Raw genomic sequence first — 23,439 nt, 5'->3', positions numbered from 1 at the left:
TGTGGCAGGCATCATCTGACGGCCTGTGTGTCCAAGCTACTGAGGGCTTCTGGGCAGAGGGAGGCAACCATCAGCCGGAAGGGGCAGTGAGGAGCACGCAGGACACCTACCCCACGTGCGGGCCCGGAGGCACTCGGGATGGGAGAAAAGCCAGCCATCGCCGGGCATGTCTACAGGGGAAGCAGGGTACTCACTGGCAGCCAGTTTCAGTCAGGGTCAGAGGGTACCTAATAGGAAGAAACAAGACGTGCTTCAGGAGAGAGGCTCTTTCCCCTGACACTAAACTCCAAGGAGTCGACCACAAGGCTCCCCCCAGGAAGGGCAGTGAGTAACAAAAGGAATGATTCCAAATGGCCATTTGGTTCAGAATTAATGAGGAGTCCTTAAAATGTGCCAAATATGCGGTCCCCCCCCGCCATGGTCTACGTTCAACAACACAGTGTGCCCTAAAATAGCCTTCAGTGTCTGTGTGGTATCACAAGGCCTTTTCCAGTCACGGCACTTGTGGACACAGGCCACAGGACAGCAGTACTTCTGCCTTCTCCTAACAACCATGATTCACAAAGCTTGAGTTTCCTGGCTATGATTTGCAGTCCGGAGGGCGGGGAGGAGAGAAAAGTCCTTACAGGTCACCCCTTGTGACAGGCAGGCGGGCAGCTGGCAAAAATCTGAGTGCCTTGGTGGTCAACAGGGTCATATATTTAATTAGGAGTGCTGGGAAAAGGAACTTAATCAAGAAAAATCTCCAACCTCAGAGAGAACAATGCAATAATTAGCAAGTTACTCGATCAAATCAGAAAGGAAAAAAATAAACAGCATCAGAAGTAATGGACAGGAGCTGGTGCAGCGGCATAGCAGGCCAAGCCTCCACCTGCAGCGTCTGCATCCCATATGGATGCTGGTTCAAGTCCCGGCTGCTCCATTTCTGATCCAGCTCTCTGCTTGTGGCCTGGGAAAACAGAAGACAGCCCAAGTACTTGGACCCCTGCACCTGCATGGGAGACCTGGAGGAAGCTCCTGGCTCCTGGTTTTGGATTGGCCCGGCTCCAGCTGTTGGGGCCACTTGGGGAGTGAACTAGTGGATGGAAGGCCTTGCTCTCTATTTCTCTCTGTAACTGTGCCTCTCAAATAAAGAAATAAAATCTTTACAAGAAAGAAAAGAAAAGAAAGTAATGGACAGAGTAAAACAGAAGGAATACACCCAACTGTCCCTGTCATGAACATGGAATTCTCTGACAGACTAAAGACCACCGTGGTTAGTAAGAAAATAAAGTTGAAAATAAAGCAGTGGCAAAGAAACACTGGGCAAATGCAAACAGATATCAGGACTGAAAATTGCTTAAACTCACTTATCACAATAACAGGGACTTTAGGTAACCATAAAAAGGTACAATTCATGATGAAGCTGTCACAGCTATAAATAAATGTACGTGTACCAGACCATGGAGCATTAGCCAAAAGCATACAGCAATGTAAGATTCTGAAATGCTTCTCTCATAATGGAGCAGGTAGTACCACAGTCAGCAAGGCTAGCAGAGAACATTTCTAGATTAGATAATCACATTTTTGCATGCTCATGGAACATTTATAGAAACTGATCAAGATCCTGGTCACAGGGAAAAACTTTTGGAAGAAGTTGAGGTTTTACAGGTCACATTTTTTGATCATGACACCAAGCATCTAGAAATAATGAAACACAGCTAATTTCTGATTCAGCGACTTCGGAGTCAAAATATCCTCGGAAGTCCAACAACACACAAGAACGCATCACAGCAATGACACCAACACAACAAAAAAGGAAAAGAAAAAACTGAAAGAGAAGGAAGTAGAAGGGCAGCAAGTAATCCACATGGAATAAGTTAATTACGGAAAGGACTTTGTTATTAAAGGAATGGAACATTTTCCTTACCTTAATTTCAGCAAGAGAGGCCATTGCCCAAGCTATGGTGGATCGCAGTCCGGCTGTCTTAATGTACGCCCTGCTGGCTAAAGGCACCCTAGGAAGAAAAGAACCTGGTTGCATACTGAATCTTACTGAATATCAAAGATCAAGACAGAAATTAAAATGAGTAAGCTGTTAGCACCTGAGAATCATTTTGATCATAGTCATCTGATATATACTATTCTCTACTTTGAAAATTTTAACTTTACTACAAAAATACCTTCTCTAATTGGGCACCTTGTCTAATGAGCCAGTGTGATATTTCATAAAGGTACATTTTTTCAGATAACTGAAATTTAAACTTCCACGTGTTTAATTTATTAAAGTTTAATCACCCATGAGGGAACTCTCCCTTAGACTTCTCTGTTGTCTCACTGGAAGAGACCATTTCCCCTTATCTAGACTCATCTAGAATGCACTGCTCGGTGATTCAGTAAAACAGATGTGGCAGGGGAAGGAGGGCTGAACGGGTGCTCACCCCTGAAATCTGTTTTCTGTAAAAGGTTCTCCTGTAAGTTTGCTTTTGCACATGTGCCTCTTTCTCAAAAGACAAGGCACGGCGCTGCACCAAGGGCGAAGCAGACACCCCCCAGTGAGTCCACTGCCCTGCTCACAGAGCACCCCCCACTTTTTCCTCCACCCATTTTTCTTTGACTTTAAATTATCCTGTTCACATGCAGTTTGTGCAAACCTTGAAAAATCTCAGGATTACAGGATGTATCCCTTTCAAATACAACAGTATAATTAGACACTTAGTGTTGTAACAAGGAAGTTCTACGTGGCAAACCATGGAGGTGTGCCTTTTTATTTCAGTATTTAAAACATTTTAATTAATTTATTTCATTTTATTTGAAAGGCAGAGAGAGAGAGAAAGAGAGAGGAAGAGAGGATAATCTTCCATCTGCTGGTTCACTTCCCAAATGCCTGCAACAGTCAGGGCTGGGTCAGGCCAAAACCAGGAGCCTGGAACTTAATCCAGGTCTCCCACATGGGTGGCAGGGCCCAAGTATTTGAGCCATCACCTGTTGCCTCCCAGGGTGCACATTAGTAGAAAACTAGAGCAGAAGCAGAGCTGTGACAGAAATCAAGCTCTCCAATATGAAATGCGGATGCCCCAAAGGGTGATTTAACCACTGAGCCAGATACCGGCCTTGGAAGTTTGCCTTTTTAATATTTTTGTTTCAGGAAATAAATCCATGCTGTACATAGTACTATATCCACAAATTTGGAATCTGGACATAAAGTGTCATGCAGGAAGACTGTAATATATTTTGGTCAAGGAATTTTGCTTCTACAGGGTGAACTCAACAATGCAAAATGCAGTTTGCTCTCAAGACACCAAAAACACATACTCCTCAGCTACGTAGATCTCAGACTGCTCTGTTAAGCAGCCGAGATGCATGTGGAACCTTTGAGAGTTTTGACAAGCAAATATACATTTTTACTGAGTTTTATTTTGTGAGAGCCAACACTATTACTACGTGACACAAGTGCACTTGTTCTTATTTGGCTTTAACCTGAGCTGATCTATTACTTAACATAAGGGCCCCATTATATCAGTGTAAAAAACTGAGTCAAGGGGAGACTGTTCAGAAATAAACTCCTCGAGGATAAAACTAATGCTCTACTTTCATAGAATCTAATGTTATAATCAGATTTTAGAACAAGAATAAATACGGGTTTTTTTGGATTCACTTTTCCACATACAAGTATACTCACTTCTCCTTTGTTCTTTTGGACATTATTTATCTCCAAGACACAGACATGTTAATCTACATGTCTAGGAAACAGTTGTCCCTGAAACCCAAATCTTTATCTTCAAATACATGCTTAGCCATTTTTACCTGGAGGTTAAGTAGTGCAAATTCAGCAGGTATAAACCGAACACTCCCCTTTCCCCATATTGAATATCCCCATACAATTGCTTCCCCCTTTTTTTAAAAATGATTATATATATTTATTTACTTGAAAGGCAGAGTAACAGGGAAAGACAGATAGAAACAGAGATCTTCCATCTGCTTTCCAAAGCCTGCAACAACCAGGGCTGGGTCAGGCTGATGCCAAGAATCTAGAACTCCATTTGGGTCTCCCGCATGGGTGGCAGGGGCCCAAATACTTGTGAGATTATTGGCTGCCTTTCCAAGCGCATTAGCAGGAAACCGAGCAGAAGTCAAAGCAGCCAGGACTTGAACTAGCAGCCCCCCATGGGATGAGACTACCTCAGAACAGCATTTTCACCCTCTGTGATACAACACCAGCCCAGTTTCTTCGTTCTCTTCTGCCACTTACTGCCTATGTACTGAGTATCCTCATCTATGCCTTCAGGCTGGCTTGTCCCTGGAACCCCAGATGTGTAACTTTAAATATCTACCTGGGCATTTTTTACTGAAAACACTGTTTCCATTCCTACATTTTGTATCTCAGTGACTAATGCCAGTCAGTTTCTACCAGTTGCTGAGATCCAGAAACTTGGAAGTTATACTAGACTCCTTAACTTTTTCTTGAATCCATGGTTTTTGTTAGCCCTACTTTTGCCTTAGTTCAGTTCCTCAGCATGCATTGCCTGGGCTATGATAAGCATTTATTAGAGGGGTCTCCTTTCTTCCCATCTTTCACTTTTAAACACAACTTCCTCGTTAAATTTTTTTTTTTTTTAAATTTTGATGTTCCTGTATGTTCTTTCGCTCACCACTTCCATCAGAGTCAGGGATTCTTTCCTAATGCCAGCTAAGCACCCATCACATGTCTGTTTTACCACTAGGCTGCATTCCCTAAACTTAGTCATAGTTCCTGAGTTTGATTCTCAGCTCTGGCTCCTGAATCCGGCTTTCTGCCAATCCAGAACCTGGAAGGCAGTTCGGGTTGGCTCCAGTCTTTGGGTGTCTGCCACCCATGTGGGGGACTTGTATTGAGCCTTGGCTGTTGCAGGCATGTGGGGAGTAAACCAGCAGATGAGGGCTCTCTTTCCCTCTCTGTCTCTCAAATGAATCCATAAATAAATAAATAAATAGTATAATGGCCTCAAGAATTCTTTTAAAAATATATTTCATGGGGCCAGAACTGTGGTGTAGTAGGTAAAGCCACTACCTACAGTGCTGGCATCCCACATGGGCGCCGGTTCCAGACCCAGCTGTTCTACTTCTGATCCAGCTCTCTGCTGGATCAGAAAATGCTGGCCTGGGAAGGCAGTTGAGAATGGCCCAAGTCCTTGGGTCCCTGCACCCAAATGGGAGACCCAGACAAAGCTGTGGCTCCTGGCTTCTGATCGGTGCAGCTCTGGCTGTAGCGGCTAATTGGGGAGTGAACCAGTGGATGGAAGACTCTCTTTCTCTCTTTCTGCCTCTCCTTATCTCTGTGTTAACTCTGACTTTCAAATAAATAAATAAATAAATATTTAAAAAATATATTTCATGTCTTGGGTTGTTTTGCCAATTTTGTTATCCCCCCTATTTGGGGGACAATCAATAATTATACGGGGTTGAAATCTGGTCATCTTTCTGTTTTCCCCATCTTTTTATCTGCTATTATAGTTTTAGAAACTCAGCTACAAAATACTGTTCAAATTAAAGTCAATCAGTTTTATGAATACCTTCTAGGTGCTGGGTCTTGGGGTGCCAAAAGGCATGGGGGCAGGGCAGCCTAGAAACCTTTGGTCTGGAAGAACATGTAAAGTAATGGGGCATGGGAAATCACTAAAGCATCGAGGTATGTGATGACCTCACAAGTGTTATGGTGACAAGAACTTTTATTTAGCTCATGATCTTATAATCAGATGTTGGTGGAGCCTACCAAGTGGTTAGCACACAGCAAGAATTCAATCATTAAACATCTCTTAGATATCCACAATGGTTTCAGCTCCATGCTAGTGAACCGCTAAAGCTCACCATTAGATAAAAGCTATTATAATAATCTTAAGCATTAAAAATATTTACATATTTATTTGAAAGGCAGAGAGGGAGAGGAGGAGGGGGAAGGGGGAGGGGGGGAAGAGAGAGAAAGGAAGGGTAAGGGGGAGGAGGAATGGGAGAGGGAGAGGGAGAGGGAGAGGGAGAGGGAGAGAAAAGAACGTGTTCTTCCATCAGTTGGTTCATTCCTCAAATGGTCGCAACAGCCAGGTCTGGACCAGGCTGAAGCCAGAAGCCAGGAACTCCATCCTGTTCTCTTACAGCGGTAGCAGGGGCCACTTCTGCTGCCTTCCCAGGCCAATCAGCAGGAAGCTGGATTTGGGACTTGAACTGGCATTTTGATAGAGGTGCCAGCACTGCAAGCGGTGGTTTAACCTGCTGCACTGCAATGCCAAACCCCTAATCTTAAGCATTTTAAAATAAATACTGATTTAGGCTTACAGATAAATCACAAATGTGAGCTTAAAGCAATTGTCATATTCTCATAGGATTTTTATGATTGTTACTTTAAAAAATGTAGGTGTTTGAGAGGCAAAGAGAAAAAGACGGATATCTCCCATTTGCTGATTCATTCTCCAAATGCCACCACATCTGGGGCTGGGCCAGGCTGAAGCTCGGAGCCAGGAACTCAATCCATGCCTCCTCCCATGTGGATGGCAAGGACTCAATTACTTAAGCCATCACCAGCTGCCCAGGGTGTACGTTAGCAGTAAGCTGAATTTGGAAGCAAAGCAGGGAGGGCTTAAACCTAAGCACTCCAATATGGGATGCAGGTATCCCAAGTGGTGTCTTAACAGCTGTGCCAATACCTGGCCCAGATTTTTATGATCTTTAAAATATTCTAGGGGCCGGCAATGTGGCACAATGGGTAAAACTGCTGCCGGCACTGCCTGCTTCCTAGCTGCTCTACTTATGATCCAGCTCTCTTCCATGGCCTAGGAAAGCAGTAGAAGATGGCCCAAGCCCTTGGGCCTTTGCAGCTGTGTGGGAGACCTGGAAGAAGCTCCTGGCTCTTGGCTTTGGTTCAGCCCACCTCTGTCCATCTGGGGAATGAACCAGTGGATGGAAGACCTCTCTCTCTCTGCCTCTGTCCCTCTGTAACTCTGCCTTTCAAATAAATAAATAAATCATTAAAAAAAAAAAAAAAAAAACACTATGTCAAGAATGGCCTAGAAAAATGGCCTATAAATCAGTTTTTGTCATAAAAGCAGGGAGATTATATACATATATACATATATATATACACACACATAGAAAGTATTTTGAGATGCAAATATATATATGTTCCCAAGAATCAGGAAATCACTATTTTCATCCATCCAGCTCTTTCTCCCAAAGCACCCAGAAAAAGTACCTGCTGCATAATGAGAATTCAATAAATAATTTTTAACACAGAAACACATCGTGGCTGGCGTTATGGTGTAGCAGGTTAAATCACTACCTGGGCACTGTCCCGGCTGCTCCACTTCCCATCTAGCTCCCTGTTAATGGCCTGGGAAATGCAGCGGAAAATTGTCCAAGTGTTTGGGGTTTTCCCACCCATGTGTGAGACCTGGATGAAGCTCTTGGCTCCTGGCTTCAGCCTGGCCCATCCCCAGACATTGTGGCCATCTCAGGAGTGAACCAGCAGATGGAAGACTTCTGTCTCTCCCTCTCTCTAACTTTGATTTTCAAAACAAATAAATTAATCTTTATAAAAGAAAAAGAAAAAATAATTTTCATTTATTATTTAGTCCTCTACATGATTGGGAGATATCAATAAACAACTTTCCACAACAGAAGAATAACAGTAATAAAATGTGGAGAATGTTCAAGGTGAATTTAAAGAACCATGCTGTATTTCCTATTTTAATTAAAACTGCAAAATGCCAATAGACTAAAAATTTTAGCTTAAACATGGGCCTGTGAAAATCATTTTACAGAATTAACTAGACATAATTTTCAAGATCAATCATGCATTCAATGGATTTCTATGATGATATCTTCGCCGCTCTAACCAGTTATATCAAATCATATTCACCAAGCCCCATGAAGACATTTTAATGGCTTTAGCCATGAACTCAGGTGCTCTGTCTTTAGCCTCCTCTGTTATATCAAAGTTTCACAGTATAAATAGAAAGTGCATACATTCTAGGGAACAAATCTCAAACTTAGAATTGCATATCTACCTGAGCACAGGAATCCCAACCACCGAGTAAATGTCATTTAGATGGATAAAGACCTGAAAGAACAAGCACGGAACATGCATCACCCAGTTACTGATAACTTGAATGATTTGTACCTTAATCATTCCAAGGTCTTCTTTGCCATATCTAGAAACATGTTCTATATTGTATTTTTTTCTTAAGCAGACACAAACTAAGTTTAAGCACATCCATAGAAAAATTCTGAAGTCAACTTGGTATGCAAGTTATACAGAAAATCATGTTACAAAGAAGTTAAGATCAACTTTTTCCCCAGAGTTTTTGAATTATCATAACAGAATTTGATTTTTCAGCATTTAGAGTTCGAGAAGATTTCATAAAGTGACCCTAATTTTCACATCAAATAAGACTCAAGCCCACAACAGGGCTTTCACAGGCTACAAATAGCTGCACAATAACAGAAAGCTTTCTTTATTCAAAAATACAGTAACTTGGATGCCCTTTTTATTTTCTACTCTCTGTAAAGAATTTCTGCCTCCCTTTCTTTTCTTCTTTTAGGCCACGAAGAGGTTCACAGTGCAAGACTAGCTAGCCCCTATGGGACCAGTCTGGCATTTGAGGAAGGCTGGCAATGGTGAGGTGTGTGCAGAGGGCTGATCACAGGCTAAGCCAGGGCGCAGACAGACACAGGAAGCACACTCTTCCCCTACCCTCTATATGGTCTCTTATAAAGCCACCACGATGTGATCATAGGGTTCCACTTGTCCAACCCGGCCTAATTCAATCACCTTCCAGAGGCTCTGTCTCCCGGAGCCATTAACTCAGTCAAGCCTCCACCCATATCCCTCATTGACTAGTTTCACCCACCAACCCTTAACATACAACTTTGGGGTTCAAAGGGCTTTGTGAGTTTGGGGAGCCAAATCCTGTTCAATTCATAACATTCTCCTATAATGTCTGGGGCTACACTGGGGCTGCAGCTGGGCACTGAGAATGCAACCCAGGTCTCCCAGGGTGATGGCAGAAACCCAATTACTTAAACCATCACTGCTGTCTCCCTGGGTCAACACTGGCAGCAAGCTGGACAGAGGAGCAGGAGCTGGGCACCAAATTCAGGCATTCTGATATGGACACAAGTGTCCTTAACCACTAGACTAAGTGCCTACTCCCTATCTGTAAAATGTATAAAATGGTGTTCAAAATGTAGTGAAGATTATTTTTTGTTCCCCTATGTATTTGTTCCAATTAAAAACAGTGTAACTTTATAAAAATAATTTTGAAAATAGAGAAGAAAGGAAGCAGGCCTTTAATCTGGTGATTGAGATACCTGCTTCCCATACTGGAGAACTGGGTTTGATTCCTGGCTCCGCCTCCTGACTCCAGCTTCAGGCCAGTGCAGATCCTGGGAGGCAGCAGGAGAAGGCTCAAGTAATTGGGATTCTGTCACCACGTGGGAGAGCTGGATTGTGTGTCCAGCTCCTGGCTCTGGCCTCAGCCCTGGCATTTATGGATGTAAACCTAACAAAGCCACCATTAACATAGTGTTGAATTTTGTACAGGTCCTTTTGCTACTAATTTTTTATAAACACTAGCCAGAATTTATTATAAAGACTTGTTATATATTATAGAGGTTTACAGAGTACCTCTGCATCCTTGTGAGAAAAGTGTTTTTCTCTAATTGTGGCCAAACAACTCCATTCCAAAGGGACTTTTTTTTTTTTTCCCCCTCTGAGTTTGGATAAGAAACTTTTAAGGTGAAAATTACCAGCAAAACTATGTACACAATTTTCCTGTTGCATCTATGTGGATATATTTTTAAAAATTCTACAAAGTAAAACTAAAAAGTACAACAAGAAAAAAATTATAAGAACAGTCTTTAAATAATTATTCTACAAAGATATAAAATATTCATTACCTCTAAGTTTGGATCCCTTAAATCTGCTTTCCATCCAAACTGTCTCATAAGAGCAATTCCAATTACTCTTCCTACCTCCTGGAAAAACAGCAGAGTATTTAGAAAAGATAAGAAACTAAAAAGTAAAAAATTTTAATTTAAACACAAGCACAAACAGAACCTGTAGGAAAAATAAAATCAGATGATCTGATGATAATTTAGGGTTATATTAATCAATATTTAATATATTAACATAAAATAGTAAATATACAATAAATATTAACATTGATTAAATTGATGTGAATTAATTAGTAATGTATTAAAATAGTACACTAAACCATTTTCTGGCCGGCGCCGCGGCTCAATAGGCTAATCCTCCACCTTGCGGCACCGGCACACTGGGTTCTAGTCCCGGTGAGGGCGCCGGATTCTTTCCTGGTTGCCCCTCTTCCAGGCCAGCTCTCTGCTGTGGCCAGGGAGTGCAGTGGAGAATGGCCCAAGTGCTTGGGCCCTGCACCCCATGGGAGACCAGGAGAAACACCTGGCTCCTGCCATCGGATCAGCGTGGTGCGTCGGCCGCAGCGCGCTGGCTGTGGCGGCCATTGGAAGGTGAACCAACGGCAAAAGGAAGACCTTTCTCTCTTTCTCTCTCACTGTCTACTCTGCCTGTCAAAAAACAAAACAAAACAAAACAAAAAAAACCATTTTCTATTCAAAGCAAGAAGGTAACATTTTACCTCTAACCACTGAAAACACTTCTTGACAATAACGCTTAACTCATGTGTCATCTCTATTCTTATAATTTTAGGTACATTAAATAACCAGTTCATGACCTGTTAATTACAGTTGTTCCAGATTTTAGGAAATGGATGAAAGCGCAAAGATTGTTTTAGCTACCATAATCTTATGTTTCAAAACGACCAGATCAGTATTATTAGTCTCAGCCTTTAGGCCAATGTCCTTTACATCACTGAATTCTGCAACGGTCAACTGGTAAGCCTCTGTGCTGCAAACCACCTGGTGGTTGCTCTTTTTGGTTGTTGAGATCTTGTGTACATTTGTGGATTGTGGCCTGGGTCCCAGTGACAACCCCGCACAGCACTCTGGTGCACAGTACTCACTGCATAAACAGAATGGAACTGAAGATACATCTGAAAAGCTTCAGAACATGATATCAGGATTTCCATGTGCAAAGGATTATCTATGAGCTTAAGGAAACTTTTAGGCAGAAAGTAAAGGAATGTCTTTACATGGACTAATTTCTCCTCAGCATTTCAGGTAAAGTTAAAAAGGAAAATGCTTCCTTAGGGATATCTGATTGTAAGAGATTGGGCCTAATTATCTGACCCGAGAAACAACTGCGTCGCATTTTAAATCTAAAGACTGATGAACTCTCTTGCAAAGCGGACCTCTACTCTGGAGGAAAGCATACCTGTGCAGTAACGGCCTTTCCAACGGTTCCGCTGCAGCGGCAGGAAACTCGGAAAGTCAAGTGGCCCTGGGGATGCGTTTCCACGGCTTCCCCCACATCATTCTCTGATGCTGCTTCTGGAAGTTCTTCCCTGGTAGCGACAGGCTCTCTTTGCTCCAGGGTTTCTTCTTCTCTCTGTTTGCCCACCTGGCATTCCCTGTTCTCTTCTATCTTTTGTGTTTGCTCTGTCTTTGATTTCTTAGCAACAACAGTTTCATTTTCTCCCACTTTTCTTTTTAGTGGGTTAGTGTCTCTTTGAGGAAGTTTTTCATTTTCTGTATTCAGTTCAAGAAGATTTTTCCAAATTGAAATGACATTCAACCAATTTCCTGGATCATCATTTATAAGTCTTTGTATTTCACTAAATATTTTTCCTAGATGAACAAAACCTCAGTTTATTGTATATTGAAACATCAGAGACCATCAATCATATTCATCACTCCCAAACTCTATACCTTTATTTCACTAAATTGTTTTACTAAACTTCTACATGAATAATAATTTCATTTTCATTTGGAATTTATATAATGTAATCCAATAATATTGTGCTGTACAGAATTCATTCTTATAGTGTATATCTGGCATTAAAATTCCTATGGGATTACAATATGATACCTTAGCAAGATCACTTGTCCCATGATATATGCAGCTCTTCAGTATATGCATAGGTCTAGAGCATACACGAATCTGAAATAATGGTAATCCTGTCCAGAAAAATTAAGTTGTTTTTGTTTTAAAGAAGCAATGTGAAACACAGAGTTCAGAAGCAGAGCGTCTGATCTTGGGTCTATCTCACTTTAGGCCATATGAAATTAGCATGCTTCCATAAAGCGACACTTCCGCTACACGACCCACGCTGAGTTAGGGATGCTCAGCACGCTCAGCAAAAGTCCATCTTTCCTTGATGAACAAGCGCCACCGAGCTGATGCAGAAGTGATTACAGAGGTTCCCTAAGGATGGGAGCGTGCAGACCATCGGGATGAAATTACACTGACCCCACAGTGTTGCACCTCGAGATTTGCTTTAAAATAACTTTTATGCCAAATCTCAATTTCTTATTATTTGTATCTTTTTTGAAATGGTTTATAATCAAATTTAAATCAAATTCAAGTTTAAAGCATTCTTTAATCCTACAGTATCTGACCCTGTTTTTGTTTTGCTGCTTTTAATAAAGATCCTTAAATTATTTTAGCAGCATATTTACAAAATTAGGGACTGGAGAACTGTCTTAAGCTCCTTTTAGTTCTAATGCTTTATAAATGGGTACAATTTTACTGAAAGCATTTAAGATCCCAATTAAAAAAATACTATGAAGTATTTTTTCAATTATATCCCTCAGTTTTAAGGTGACAGTTTTATCAATTTATTATGAAAACCATGCATTTTGGGATAGCAAATGCTTCCGAATTCAATAAATGCAATATATGTGTAAATACCTGATGATAATTCTTAAAGAAGATATGTGGCTTAGGATACTGAAATCTCAAAATATAAGCAGCAGGTTATATGGAGAAAAGCCAGATTCCATGATTATCAATAGTATTCAGAAGATACAGAAAAAATACATAATTAGTAACCCACATGTATGAATGAATCTTAAAATAGTGAACTGGCTACATATTAATTATTATGCAACAAACATGGGAGAACATTGTGGATAATATGAGTACAATACGGTAAATGCAGTGTAGGTAAAAGTAATAGGCATACACTGTACCTTTAGATACAGAAGAAACAGTGAATGGAAGCTGCTTTTTAATCAGTAAAAACAACCTTTCTGCAGATTTTAATTTCTTCAGCATATTCAAATCAGAACTGGTGGAGAAAAAAACCTTTCCTGAAATATATTCAACCTAGAGATAGAAAAACAGATATGAATGTAATCCAGTGTCAGGGTAAGAATGACTTCCTTCCCACCCCCCTTAATCATTTAGATTGAACATACATATTATTTAAAAGGACCATTTTTGAAGTGCTTACTATTTATTGGTTAGGCAATCTGAATGCATATTCTCTCCCCCCATCATTACAGGAATCCTTATTGCTCAATTGCTACATGACCAAACCTCACACACCATTTAAAAGTAGGCAAAATAAAGGGCTAATGCATAAGAAAACTAGGTCCAGTCCATGGGTATCTGCCTGTGGTCTACCAGGAAGCATGCAGCATATATCCTAAATAATAATGTAGTGGACATTTACTGATATACAAATTAAAATGTAAACACTTTAACAACTTGAATTAAAGCTAGAAGAAAACTACGCCATTTGAATATTATAATGCACTGATAAGCTGTAGGTGAGTACGGAAACCAACATTATTGAAAGTCTTGGGGAAGAATCTTGTAAGATTTGGGAAGAGGAATTCTAACAAAAGAACAAGGGGCAGATGCAGAAGTGGGAGTGAAAATCTGCTTGAAATAAATTGTAAGTGAGCTTGCCAACATTTGCTGTGTTACACTGATTGATAGTGTCAGGTAGATGGCTGGGGTAGCTCAGGTCAGCTTGATAAATGGTCATGAAATTTTGAGTACTGCAGATGGTAATGGTCAGCCATTATAGACTTCTGATGAAAACTGTGACAGTGCTGAATTGGTTGGCAGAAAAAATTACTTTGGAAGAGGCATAAAAGACTTAGTATAGAATGTGATGCTAGAGGGAGAAGTAGATTACTGAGGGAGAAATGATAAGAAATTTGGCTGCTGGAATTGGAAAATGGACAGAAGCAGGATACACGCATCAAACAGACACAGGCTTTGGATTTAGGATGGAATGTGGAAAGGAAAAGAGCACTGACTCAGAGAGTCTAATGGGGTGTGGGACATGATGCCTACTCTTCAGGGTCAACCACCCTCTTAAGCACAGGATGGATGCGGACTGTCCTAGAATGCTTTTAGTGGTCAACACAGGCTGACTAACATGGTTTGAAGCTGTCCTCTAGAACCAGGGCATAAAGGAATTTGGGGAGCCTATGTGTTTAGGAGGCTACCATTCATGGGAACATGAACCCCAGATGTTTTTTTTGGAGGGGGTAGCTGAAATGATATAATTAACTTCAGATGGTAACTTCCGCGGTTTCTATTCCAGGCAGATGAAGGAGGTTATCTGTTGAGGGAGCCCCAGATTGGTACCAATTAAAAGCCAAATAGCTCTGGTTCCAGCAATGCAGCTGACCAAGACAGGTGGAGGAACAGATGATGACATTATGGAGGATTCAGGGAGTGAGAAGAATGTTTAAGAATCAATATTTAAGGGAGGCAGTGAAGTAATCAAAACAAGAACTTCTGGTTTCTAGAATTTACTTATTTACCCTTACATAAGTGGTATTTTCCCCAAATATATACTTTAAAAATGCTTAGAACTCAAAAGCAAAGTTTTAAAAAGCAAACTTTAGAACATTTTAGTAGATTTGAAATACTTGCCAAGGTACTGAACTGAATATTTTACTGGCAATGCATGGTTTTAAAATTCAAGCCCTATAAACAAGTAAACTGATGCAAACATCCTGACCACAGACTACAGTGTACATAGTCAATGCTCTTTTTTTTTAAAAAATTTACTTGACAGGTAGAGTTTACAGTGAGAGAGAGAGACAGAAAGGTCTTCCTTCCGTTGGTTCACTCTCCAAATGGTCACACAATGGAGGGAGCTACGCTGATCCAAAGCCAGGAGCCAGGAGTTTCTTCCTGGTCTTCCATGTGGGTGCAGGGGTCCAAGCAGTTGGGTCATCCTCCACTGCTATCCCACACCACAGCAGAGAGCTGGAAGAGGAGCAACCTGGACTAGAACCCAGTCCCCATATGGGATGCCAGCACCTCAGGGGGAGGATTAACCTAGTGCGCCACGCACCAGCCCTGATAGTCAATGCTCTTGACACTCATCTGTAGGACTTAATTATACAAAGATCTTTTCTTATTCATTTAAATATCAAGGGAAGGTGCCCAGTGCTATGGCCTGAAGCACTGGCATCCCATATGGGCACTGGTTCTAGTCTTGGCTGCTCCTCTTCCGATCCAGCTCTCTGCTATGGCCTGGGATAGCAGTGAAAGTTGGCCGAAGTCTTTAGGGCCCTGCACCCACGTGGGAGACCCAGAAGAAGCTCCTGTCTTTGGATCAGCGCAGCTCCAGCTGTTGCGGCCATCTGGGGAGTACACCAGTGGACGAAAGACCTCTCTCTTTGTCTCTACCTCTCTCTGTAACATTGTCTTTCAAATAAATAAAGTAAATTAAAAAAATAGAAATAAATAAATATCAAGGGAAGCATTTCATACAATGAAGTTTCTTTAAAAATATCATCTTTGTTGTTGTTGTTGGGGGTCCAGAAGGAAAGATTTCCACAAAGAACAGGACTGAGCATCCAAGAGGTCTAAAAAAGTTTAACTTATTTAGGTGTCAAATCAAGGAATAGCATGCATAGATGCCAAATACATTCTCAAAAGCAAAATCAGTAATGTGGTTCTCTTTAAGAATTAACATAAGGTTGGCTGGCGCCGCGGCTCAATAGGCTAATCCTCCACCTAGCGGCGCTGGCACACCGGGCTCTAGTCCCAGTCGGGTGCCGGATTCTTTCCTGGTTGCCCCTCTTCCAGTCCAGCTCTCTGCTGTGGCCCGGGAAGGCAGTGAAGGATGGCCCAAGTGCTTTGGCCCTGCACCCCATGGGAGACCAGGAGAAGCACCTGGCTCCTGCCTTCGGATCAGCGCAGTGTGCCGGCCGCAGCACGCCAGCCGTGGTGGCCATCGGAGGGTGAACCAACAGCAAAAAGGAAAGGAAGACCTTTCTCTCTCTTTCTCTCTCTCTCACTATCCACTCTGCCTGTCAAAAAAAAAAAAAAAAAAAAAAAAAAAAAGAATTAACGTAAGGCCTAGATTCCTTTTAGAAGTGGTAAGCATGTCATCAGAAGTAGTTTACTAGTCACTGTGACAATCAAATAATCATGTATATGAAAGCACTTAAGTGGTTTATCCTTTGTGAAGACAGCTATTATATCTCAAAGCATTAGGCAGAAAGGAATTTGGTGCCTATGATTTCAAAAAGCTGTCAAAGCCAGTCTATCCTCTTTTCTTCAGTTTATCGCCTATAACCAGTCACATTCAGTGACAACACTATGGGTAAAATGTGGCACTTTAAGATAGTTCATTCTAATAATTGCTATTTGAAAATGTATTCATATATATGAACTGTGGTTTTTTTTTTCATTTGGAATTAAATCACAATCAAGTGTCTAAAACTGGTTGAACCTGTGTCTTACGCCTCTGAAGATGAAATGACATCCTTTATGAATGTAATAACAGCTCTGTTCTCTGCTAGCATATCTAAGCAGTTAGCCCAGTCTTCAATAGGCCAACCTATGGTGTCATGATGGTAGAGGATAGAGGTAGGACTAAGTAGATGCCACAGATACACCCGATTATAAAGACTGACCAATTAAGAAGACCTTTCTGGCATCAGGGGTGTCTTTACTACATACATTCAATTTTATCTTAAAAAATAACTGTTCCTACTATTATTCTTATAATACATGAAACACTGTTACGAAGTAAAGGTTAATTTTTCCCAACATATTTCTTCAAAGTAGTCCAAGTAAATATATACATCTGAATATACGTCAATTAAATATTTTAAAATACTCAGGAACCTATCAAGAAGTTCGCCTCACCACTACCAGGGGAAAAATTTAAACCAAACCTGAATCTGACCAAGCTCTAGACACAACTTAAAGGATTCTACTTCACAGGAAATACCAAGCACAGAATGCTATGATTTGAACAAGTCTCCCACTGTTCATGTATTGAAAACTTAACTCTCAAGTACAATAATGCTGGGGCCTAAGAGGTGAACAGGCCACGGGGGCAGAGCTTGGAATAGATTAATGTTGATATCACAAGTGTGGGTTATTGTGAGAGCAGGCCTATTAATAAAATCAAAGTAATTGTGAACACATGTATTGTTATCGTGTGACGCCTTCCACCATGTTTGAGGCAGCGCAAAGAGCACCAACCAACTGGCCCTTGATTTTGAATTTTCCAGCCTTCATTACTGTTAGAAATAACTTTTTTTCCTTATAAATTATCCAGCCTGTGACACTGACACAGCAATACAGAAGAGACTTAAAAAATGGGGAACATGTTAAACTACACCAAGATGTGATTGGCAAAATCTAGAAGAGGGAGAACTGTATCAGGGCTACCCAACAACTTTCCACAGTAATGGAAATGTTCTACAGCCCTGTGGCAACCATTATGGGACATGGGGCTTCTGAGCACTTGAAATGTGACTACTGCACCTGAGAAAGCAAATTTCTATTTTCATTTTAATTAATTTTAAACAACCACTGTGGTCAGTTGTGATCCTACTGGACAGCACAGCCACATACTAGGGCTCAGAAAAACTAAGGCCGGTGAGCTAAAGAATGGCTTTTACATTTTTTAAAGGGATGTAAAAACAACAAAGAGGAACGCATAACAGGAACCACATGTGATTCACAAAGCCTGTACTACTATCTGGCCTTTTACAAAGTTTGCAGACCCGTGCTCAAGATGATGGGACCAACAACTCAGTTTCTTTAACACACAAATTTCAAGGAAGGGAGCAGAACGAGAGACACAGATTGTGGGGAAATCTATAGATTAAGTGATTAAAAGAAAAGCAACCAATCACATTTGGACCTATACAAACTTAAAATGAGACAATTTAAAATTTGAACACTGATTAGATGTTTGTGATAATGATATTGTGGCACCCATGTTTAAGAGACCTTATATTGTGTGTAGTATAAAAAGAGCCCTTATATTTTAGAGATAAGGCAAATATTTACAGATAAAGTGATTCCTGGGATTTGCTGCAAAATAACATGGGGTGGGGGAGTGGAAGGTGTGAGCAAGAGCAAAGTGTCCCATGGACTGATCTTTGTTGTAGCTGTCGGTGAGTTTGCAGGATCCATCACACTATTCTGCTTATTTCTGTCTATGTTTGCAGTTCTCCATGACAAAAAGGCTGAAGAGAATACACAGGAGATATTCTATTTTCACATGTGTGTTTGCTAGAAGTATTCACATGGGGGGTATTTTCATGCTAAAAAGCAAACACCTGGGCTTAGCAGCAGCCTTAGTGGCATCCAGAAATATGCATTTTGAACAAGGTCCCCCGGTGATTCTGTGTTCCCTAAAATTGGAAAAACATTAATTAAAATGCAGAGATTACTTTCTAAAAGTAAACAATCACTTCTGAATTAATGTGTTTTATAAAGTCAGATTTCAGAATCCTAATTTTCTGGAAGGGAACCAAAATTTCTAACAAACTCTCTTGTCATTGCAAGAATGATTTTAAGTATTCCTGTGCAATTTATCTTTATTTCAAGGACTGCATTATCTTTTAAAGTATTGTCATCTTTATTTTACAAAGAAAGGGAAGCTCAGAAATTTAGTAATTTGCCTAAAGTTACAAATTTCTTTTTTTTTTAGATTTATTTATTTATTTGAAAGGCAGCGTTACAGAGAGGTAGAGGCAGAGAGCGAGCAAGCGAGAGCAACTGAGGTCTTCCATCTGCTGGTTCACTCCCTGCAATGGCAGACCTGTGCCATCTGAAGCCAGGAGCTTCTTCTGAGTCTCTCATGTTGGTGCAGGGGCCCAAGGACTTGAGCCACCTTCTACTGCTTTCCCAGGCCACAGCAGAGAGCTGGATCAGAAGTGGAACAGCTGGTACTCAAACCAGTGCCCATTTGGGATGCTGATGCTGCAGACTGGGCTTTAACCTACTGCGCCACGGCTCTGGCCCCACAAATTTATTTCTTAAAGATTTATTTATTTATTTGAAAGACAGAGTGACAGAGGCCGGCGCCATGGCTCAATAGGCTAATCCTCCGCCTGTGGCGCCGGCACACCGGGTTCTAGTCCCAGTTGGGGTGCCGGATTCTGTCCCAGTTGCTCCTCTTCCAGTCCAGCTCTCTGCTGCAGCCTGGGGTGCAGTGGAGGATGGCCCAAGTACTTGGGCCCTGCACCCCATGGGAGACCAGGAGAAGCACCTGGCTCCTTCCTTCGGATCGGCGCAGCATGCCTGCCATAGCAGCCACTTGGGGGGTGAACCAACGGAAAAAGGAAGACCTTTCCCTCTGTCTCTCTCACTAACTCTGCCTGTCAACAAACAAACAAAGACAGAGTGACAGAGAAAGTGAGAAACAGAGGGAAAGAGATCTTCGCTTTGCTGATTCCCAAATGGCAGCAACACCAGGACCGAGAACTCCACACAGGTTTCCCTTGTGGGTGGCAGGGGCCCAAGCACTTGGGTCACCTTCTGCTGTTTTCCTGGGCACATTAGTGAAGTTGGATCCAAAATGTAGTAGACAGGATTCCAACTGGCACTCCAATAAGGGACGCCACTGTTGCAGGTGGGGCTTAACCCACTTTGTCACAATGTTGGCCCCCTACAAGTTTATTAGAGCAAGATTTTCTTGTTAAAGTTTCCCTGATCTCTTTGTGTTTTTAGAGGAGATGGAAGACAGCAGGGAGGGCCCTTCTTTTTTCCTAATAATTCTAGGTATTGAGATTGGACCAAGCCTCCTACTTTTCACATCAAGCACTCTAAGTGTTAAAACACAAAGACAAGTGCAGCGTGTCATGACCACAAGTTGACCTGGGTTGAGCATGATGATATAACCAAGCGGCTTGGTTACACAGACAGCATGCGTTCAAATCTCTGCTTTGCCATTTTTTAGCTGCATAACTTGAATAAACCATTGGACTTACCTGTGTTCCATTTCCCTAGCCTGCTAGATGTAGAACACCTCTCTCCTAGGTTTGTTGTAAAAATCAAGTAAATACAGGATCCATTAGGACCTAAAGAACATGTGCCTGATACACATTAAATGCTTAAAAACCATCACCAATTGCTATTACATATTCTTGCTTTTTTAGAGTAGCTACATTTAATACTGTTAAATTCTCTGACCCAAATCACAAATGGCAGGTGTATTAGTAAGACTGCTTATCACGTGTGAGGACCCTTCCTAGCCCACTCCCCGTCCACGGCAGAAACTCCCCTGTGAGCTGCCGGAGGGGAGTCCCACTGCATTTAGCAAGCTCCCCTTTTCCAAGAACACACTCATTCACACTGTCACAGGGACCCCCATATAGAGCTTTTCTATTACATCGTTTCCCTCTGCTTTCCACAAAGTAGCCCAGCGTGCTCTAGAACCTACAGGGATGTTCAAAACCTTGTTCATTTCATGGAAATTAGCACCAGACAACCACGAGGCCTGCAAGGGTATCTTATTTTCCCAGCTGCGCTTTAATGGGTATTTAAGGCTGCACAGCTTGTATCTTTGGGCCTCACAGCCATCCAGGGAGATAAATGCAATGGTTGTCAAGGAGCTAACCAGAGTCAAGTAACTGAAACCGAAGGTTTTGCTTGCCTGTACAGGTTGAAGCAAAGACCCTAACCCTGGCAGGCTTAACCGCCGGAACGAACCCAAAGTTTCTTTTAAAGAACCCAGGAAGGACGTTGCCTCAACGCCTGTCTTTCACAAACTCCCGCCGTGACGGGTGCCCTAGCAGGACTGGTAAGTGGCCGAGCAGCGCCGAGGCGGGCCCTCCGCGCCGCACCCCAGCCAGTCAGGGCCGTGGGCGGGGCGTCGTCGCCAGGGCGCTCTGCGGCGGGGAGCTCCTGTCTCCAGTCGCTTTCGCAGACTACCCCGGGCCTGGCGCGGGGAAGGGGATTGGGGCGGCGCCGACTCACCTGCGTGGCCGCCAGCCGCGCCTGCACCTCCCGCATCAGGAACGGCTCCAGGCCGCGGCCCGCCGTACAGAAGAACCGGGCGCCCACGGGAGGCCCCAGCCCGGGCTCTCCCGGCGCCGCCGACATGGCGGCTGGGCTGCGAGGGCACGGCCCGGTCACGTGTTCTCGGGCGCGCGCGGCGCGCTCCCGCTCTCCCGCAGGCTGCCCCGGGGGCGGGCAGTGCCGAGGGCGAGGTGCGTGCGAGGGCCAGGGGAGGCCGGCTCAGCCCCGCCAGAAGCGGTGTGTGCGTTCTCCTGGTTGTCTACGTGGACTCTCGTTGCTTGAATCGGTTAGAATTGTGGTGAGGAAACCGTAATTCATCACTTGAGCCATTTGTAGGCTGAGAAAATGGTTGTCTAGAGAGGCCAAGAGGGGAGCAGTGGGCACAGCTGAGGCTGGAGCCTAGGGAGCTCGGTGCCTATAATGATGTCCTTTTCCCCTCCTTGCCTTGCTCCTTGCCGCTGCTGTCCTCAGGGAAGGAGCCCTGCTCTGGCTTCCTGTGGAGCTGAGCCTGACCTGCTAGCCTCGGGGGCGAGAGCAAGCCTCCCGCTCTGCCACAGAGCACCTGCCTTTCTGTGCGTGAGACGTCGCGTTTCCCTCACTGCCCGTTTTGGCCACATGATTGGCGGGTCTCTCTTAACTCTATTTAAAGGGTTTTTTTTAAAATTTTTTTTTTAAACTTTAAAAAGTGAAAATATTACTTGGGAAGAATTAAACTCCGTATCACAAAATAAACAGCATTAAATTGGGCCCATAGCTGTATACTGAATGACATACGCAGAATTTGTTATGTGAATGTCTCTTTACTATCTCCCACGAGCTTACAATGGGACACCGAGGTGAATAACTGAAACTCCCCCTTCCTTCCAGCTCCTGGTCTACCAGGACAGTATTGTGAACATTCTGCACCCTGAAACATGAGCTTGTGGACGCCTCAGCCCGCAAATTTTCAGGTCCTTCCATTTTAGTGAATAATAATAATTTCATTCAATTCAACAAACACTGCACATCTGTTCTCTGTGAGTTCCCAGGCTGAATCCCGAGGTTCCAAAAACAAATAAACCAGGGTTTGGACTTCAAGGGGTTTAGAGGATAGCCTGGTGTGATCGGCTAACTGAGGAGGTTCCCCGGAAGCTCTAACAGCCCTGTGACAGCACAGAGAAGAGGCAGGGAGAACTTCGTGGAGGAAAGTCATGCCTGAGCTGAATGTTGAAGGTTGTGTCAGAGGGAGTGGAAGATGCAGGTGTCTGAGATTGTGTGGGGGCCAGGGGACGGAGTTGGGCACTGTTGAGGGTGAGATGGGTTGAGGAGTAGATGGAGATAGAGCGGCTGTCAGTGCTGCCATGGCGGCTGAGAAAATGAGCCTTCCCCCCAGCACTGGTCATCTGCATGCTGTCCTGGACAGAGCCATCTTGTTGCCCTCCCCCTTTTCCTCTCCTGATGACTTTCTGCCTTCAGAAATCTTTACTCTGCAAAGACGGGGTGTATTTGCTCACCTTTGAACCCTGCTGAGGCACATCACCTCCATCAATGCTCTTTACAAAATGCTTGTGATAGGATGGCGTTAGTGGAGTTCTGCCTCTTTCAGGAGAGAATTATTGCTTTTTCTGGAAGGAGTTGCCTGAAATTCTCTCCTGGAATTATGTAAATACTCTTTCTCCTGTCATTTCTTCTCATTGAAAAAAAAAGTTTCTATGCAAAAGAACCACTAATCTCTATAGGTGAATTTAGCATATCCACCTACAGTTTGCTGTTTGGATATTACATATTCAGCATGCAGGAAGTTAGAATTCAGTAGGAACAATTTGAGAACAGACTTTGGCACAGGGGTGCTCAGAAATTTAGAGCAAGACCACTGGCTTCAGTTCATCTCCCTATTTTGATGCCACTGGCAAATCCTTTAGGTCTTAAAAACATTTGGTGTATATACTTAGGTATGAAAAATGTTTGAGGTGGTGAGATCCTTGAAGAAGGAATGACTTCATCCATCTGGGTTGTTCCTGTCGTGGGCTCTCAGCAAATGTGTGCTGATGGAATGGACTAACACTAAATGCCAGGCCAACAGACACACACAGATATGTCATACCTACTAGCCCCCTTCCCCTATCTGTGTTCCGGTACTGTAGAATGGGGTTGGTGACAAGCCTCGGCCTCTTCTCTTCAGGAGGTTAAGAACCGCTGGTAGAGTCCAGCTGATTCCACTGCTGACTTTGCAAATGCCCACTCTTGCACATCTCCTGGGCCTCTGCTGCTATGCTTCCCTTTGCTGGAACTCTCCTCTCTTCCATTTCTCTTTTCATTAGTGCTAAACC

At 42.8% G+C, this 23,439-nt stretch overlaps 1 protein-coding gene across 4 annotated transcripts in view; it reads right to left on the bottom strand.

The window, feature by feature from the left end:
* Positions 1-21,376, bottom strand: part of THUMPD2 (THUMP domain containing 2) — a 38,218-nt gene extending 16,842 nt beyond the window's left edge. For 2 of the 4 annotated variants that reach the window (XM_017340808.3, XM_051839425.2), the window contains exons 1-6: positions 21,089-21,265; positions 13,075-13,210; positions 11,318-11,730; positions 9,907-9,984; positions 8,016-8,068; positions 1,910-1,997 (exon numbers count right to left, since the gene is read on the bottom strand). In XM_017340808.3, coding sequence (XP_017196297.2) covers positions 1,910-1,997; positions 8,016-8,068; positions 9,907-9,984; positions 11,318-11,730; positions 13,075-13,210; positions 21,089-21,214 — 894 coding nt within the window. In that variant the 5' untranslated portion in view covers positions 21,215-21,265. Of the gene's footprint in view, positions 1-1,909; positions 1,998-8,015; positions 8,069-9,906; positions 9,985-11,317; positions 11,731-13,074; positions 13,211-18,442; positions 18,520-21,088 lie in introns of all 4 variants that reach the window. The other 2 variants (XM_008254483.4, XM_002709748.5) reach the window with 2 other exon arrangements.
* Between the last annotated feature and the right edge of the window lie 2,063 nt (positions 21,377-23,439).

The sequence above is a fragment of the Oryctolagus cuniculus genome, chromosome 2 (assembly GCF_964237555.1).
Source record: "Oryctolagus cuniculus chromosome 2, mOryCun1.1, whole genome shotgun sequence".
NCBI classification, from domain to species: domain Eukaryota; kingdom Metazoa; phylum Chordata; class Mammalia; order Lagomorpha; family Leporidae; genus Oryctolagus; species Oryctolagus cuniculus.
This window is presented reverse-complemented; position numbering and strand designations above follow the sequence as displayed.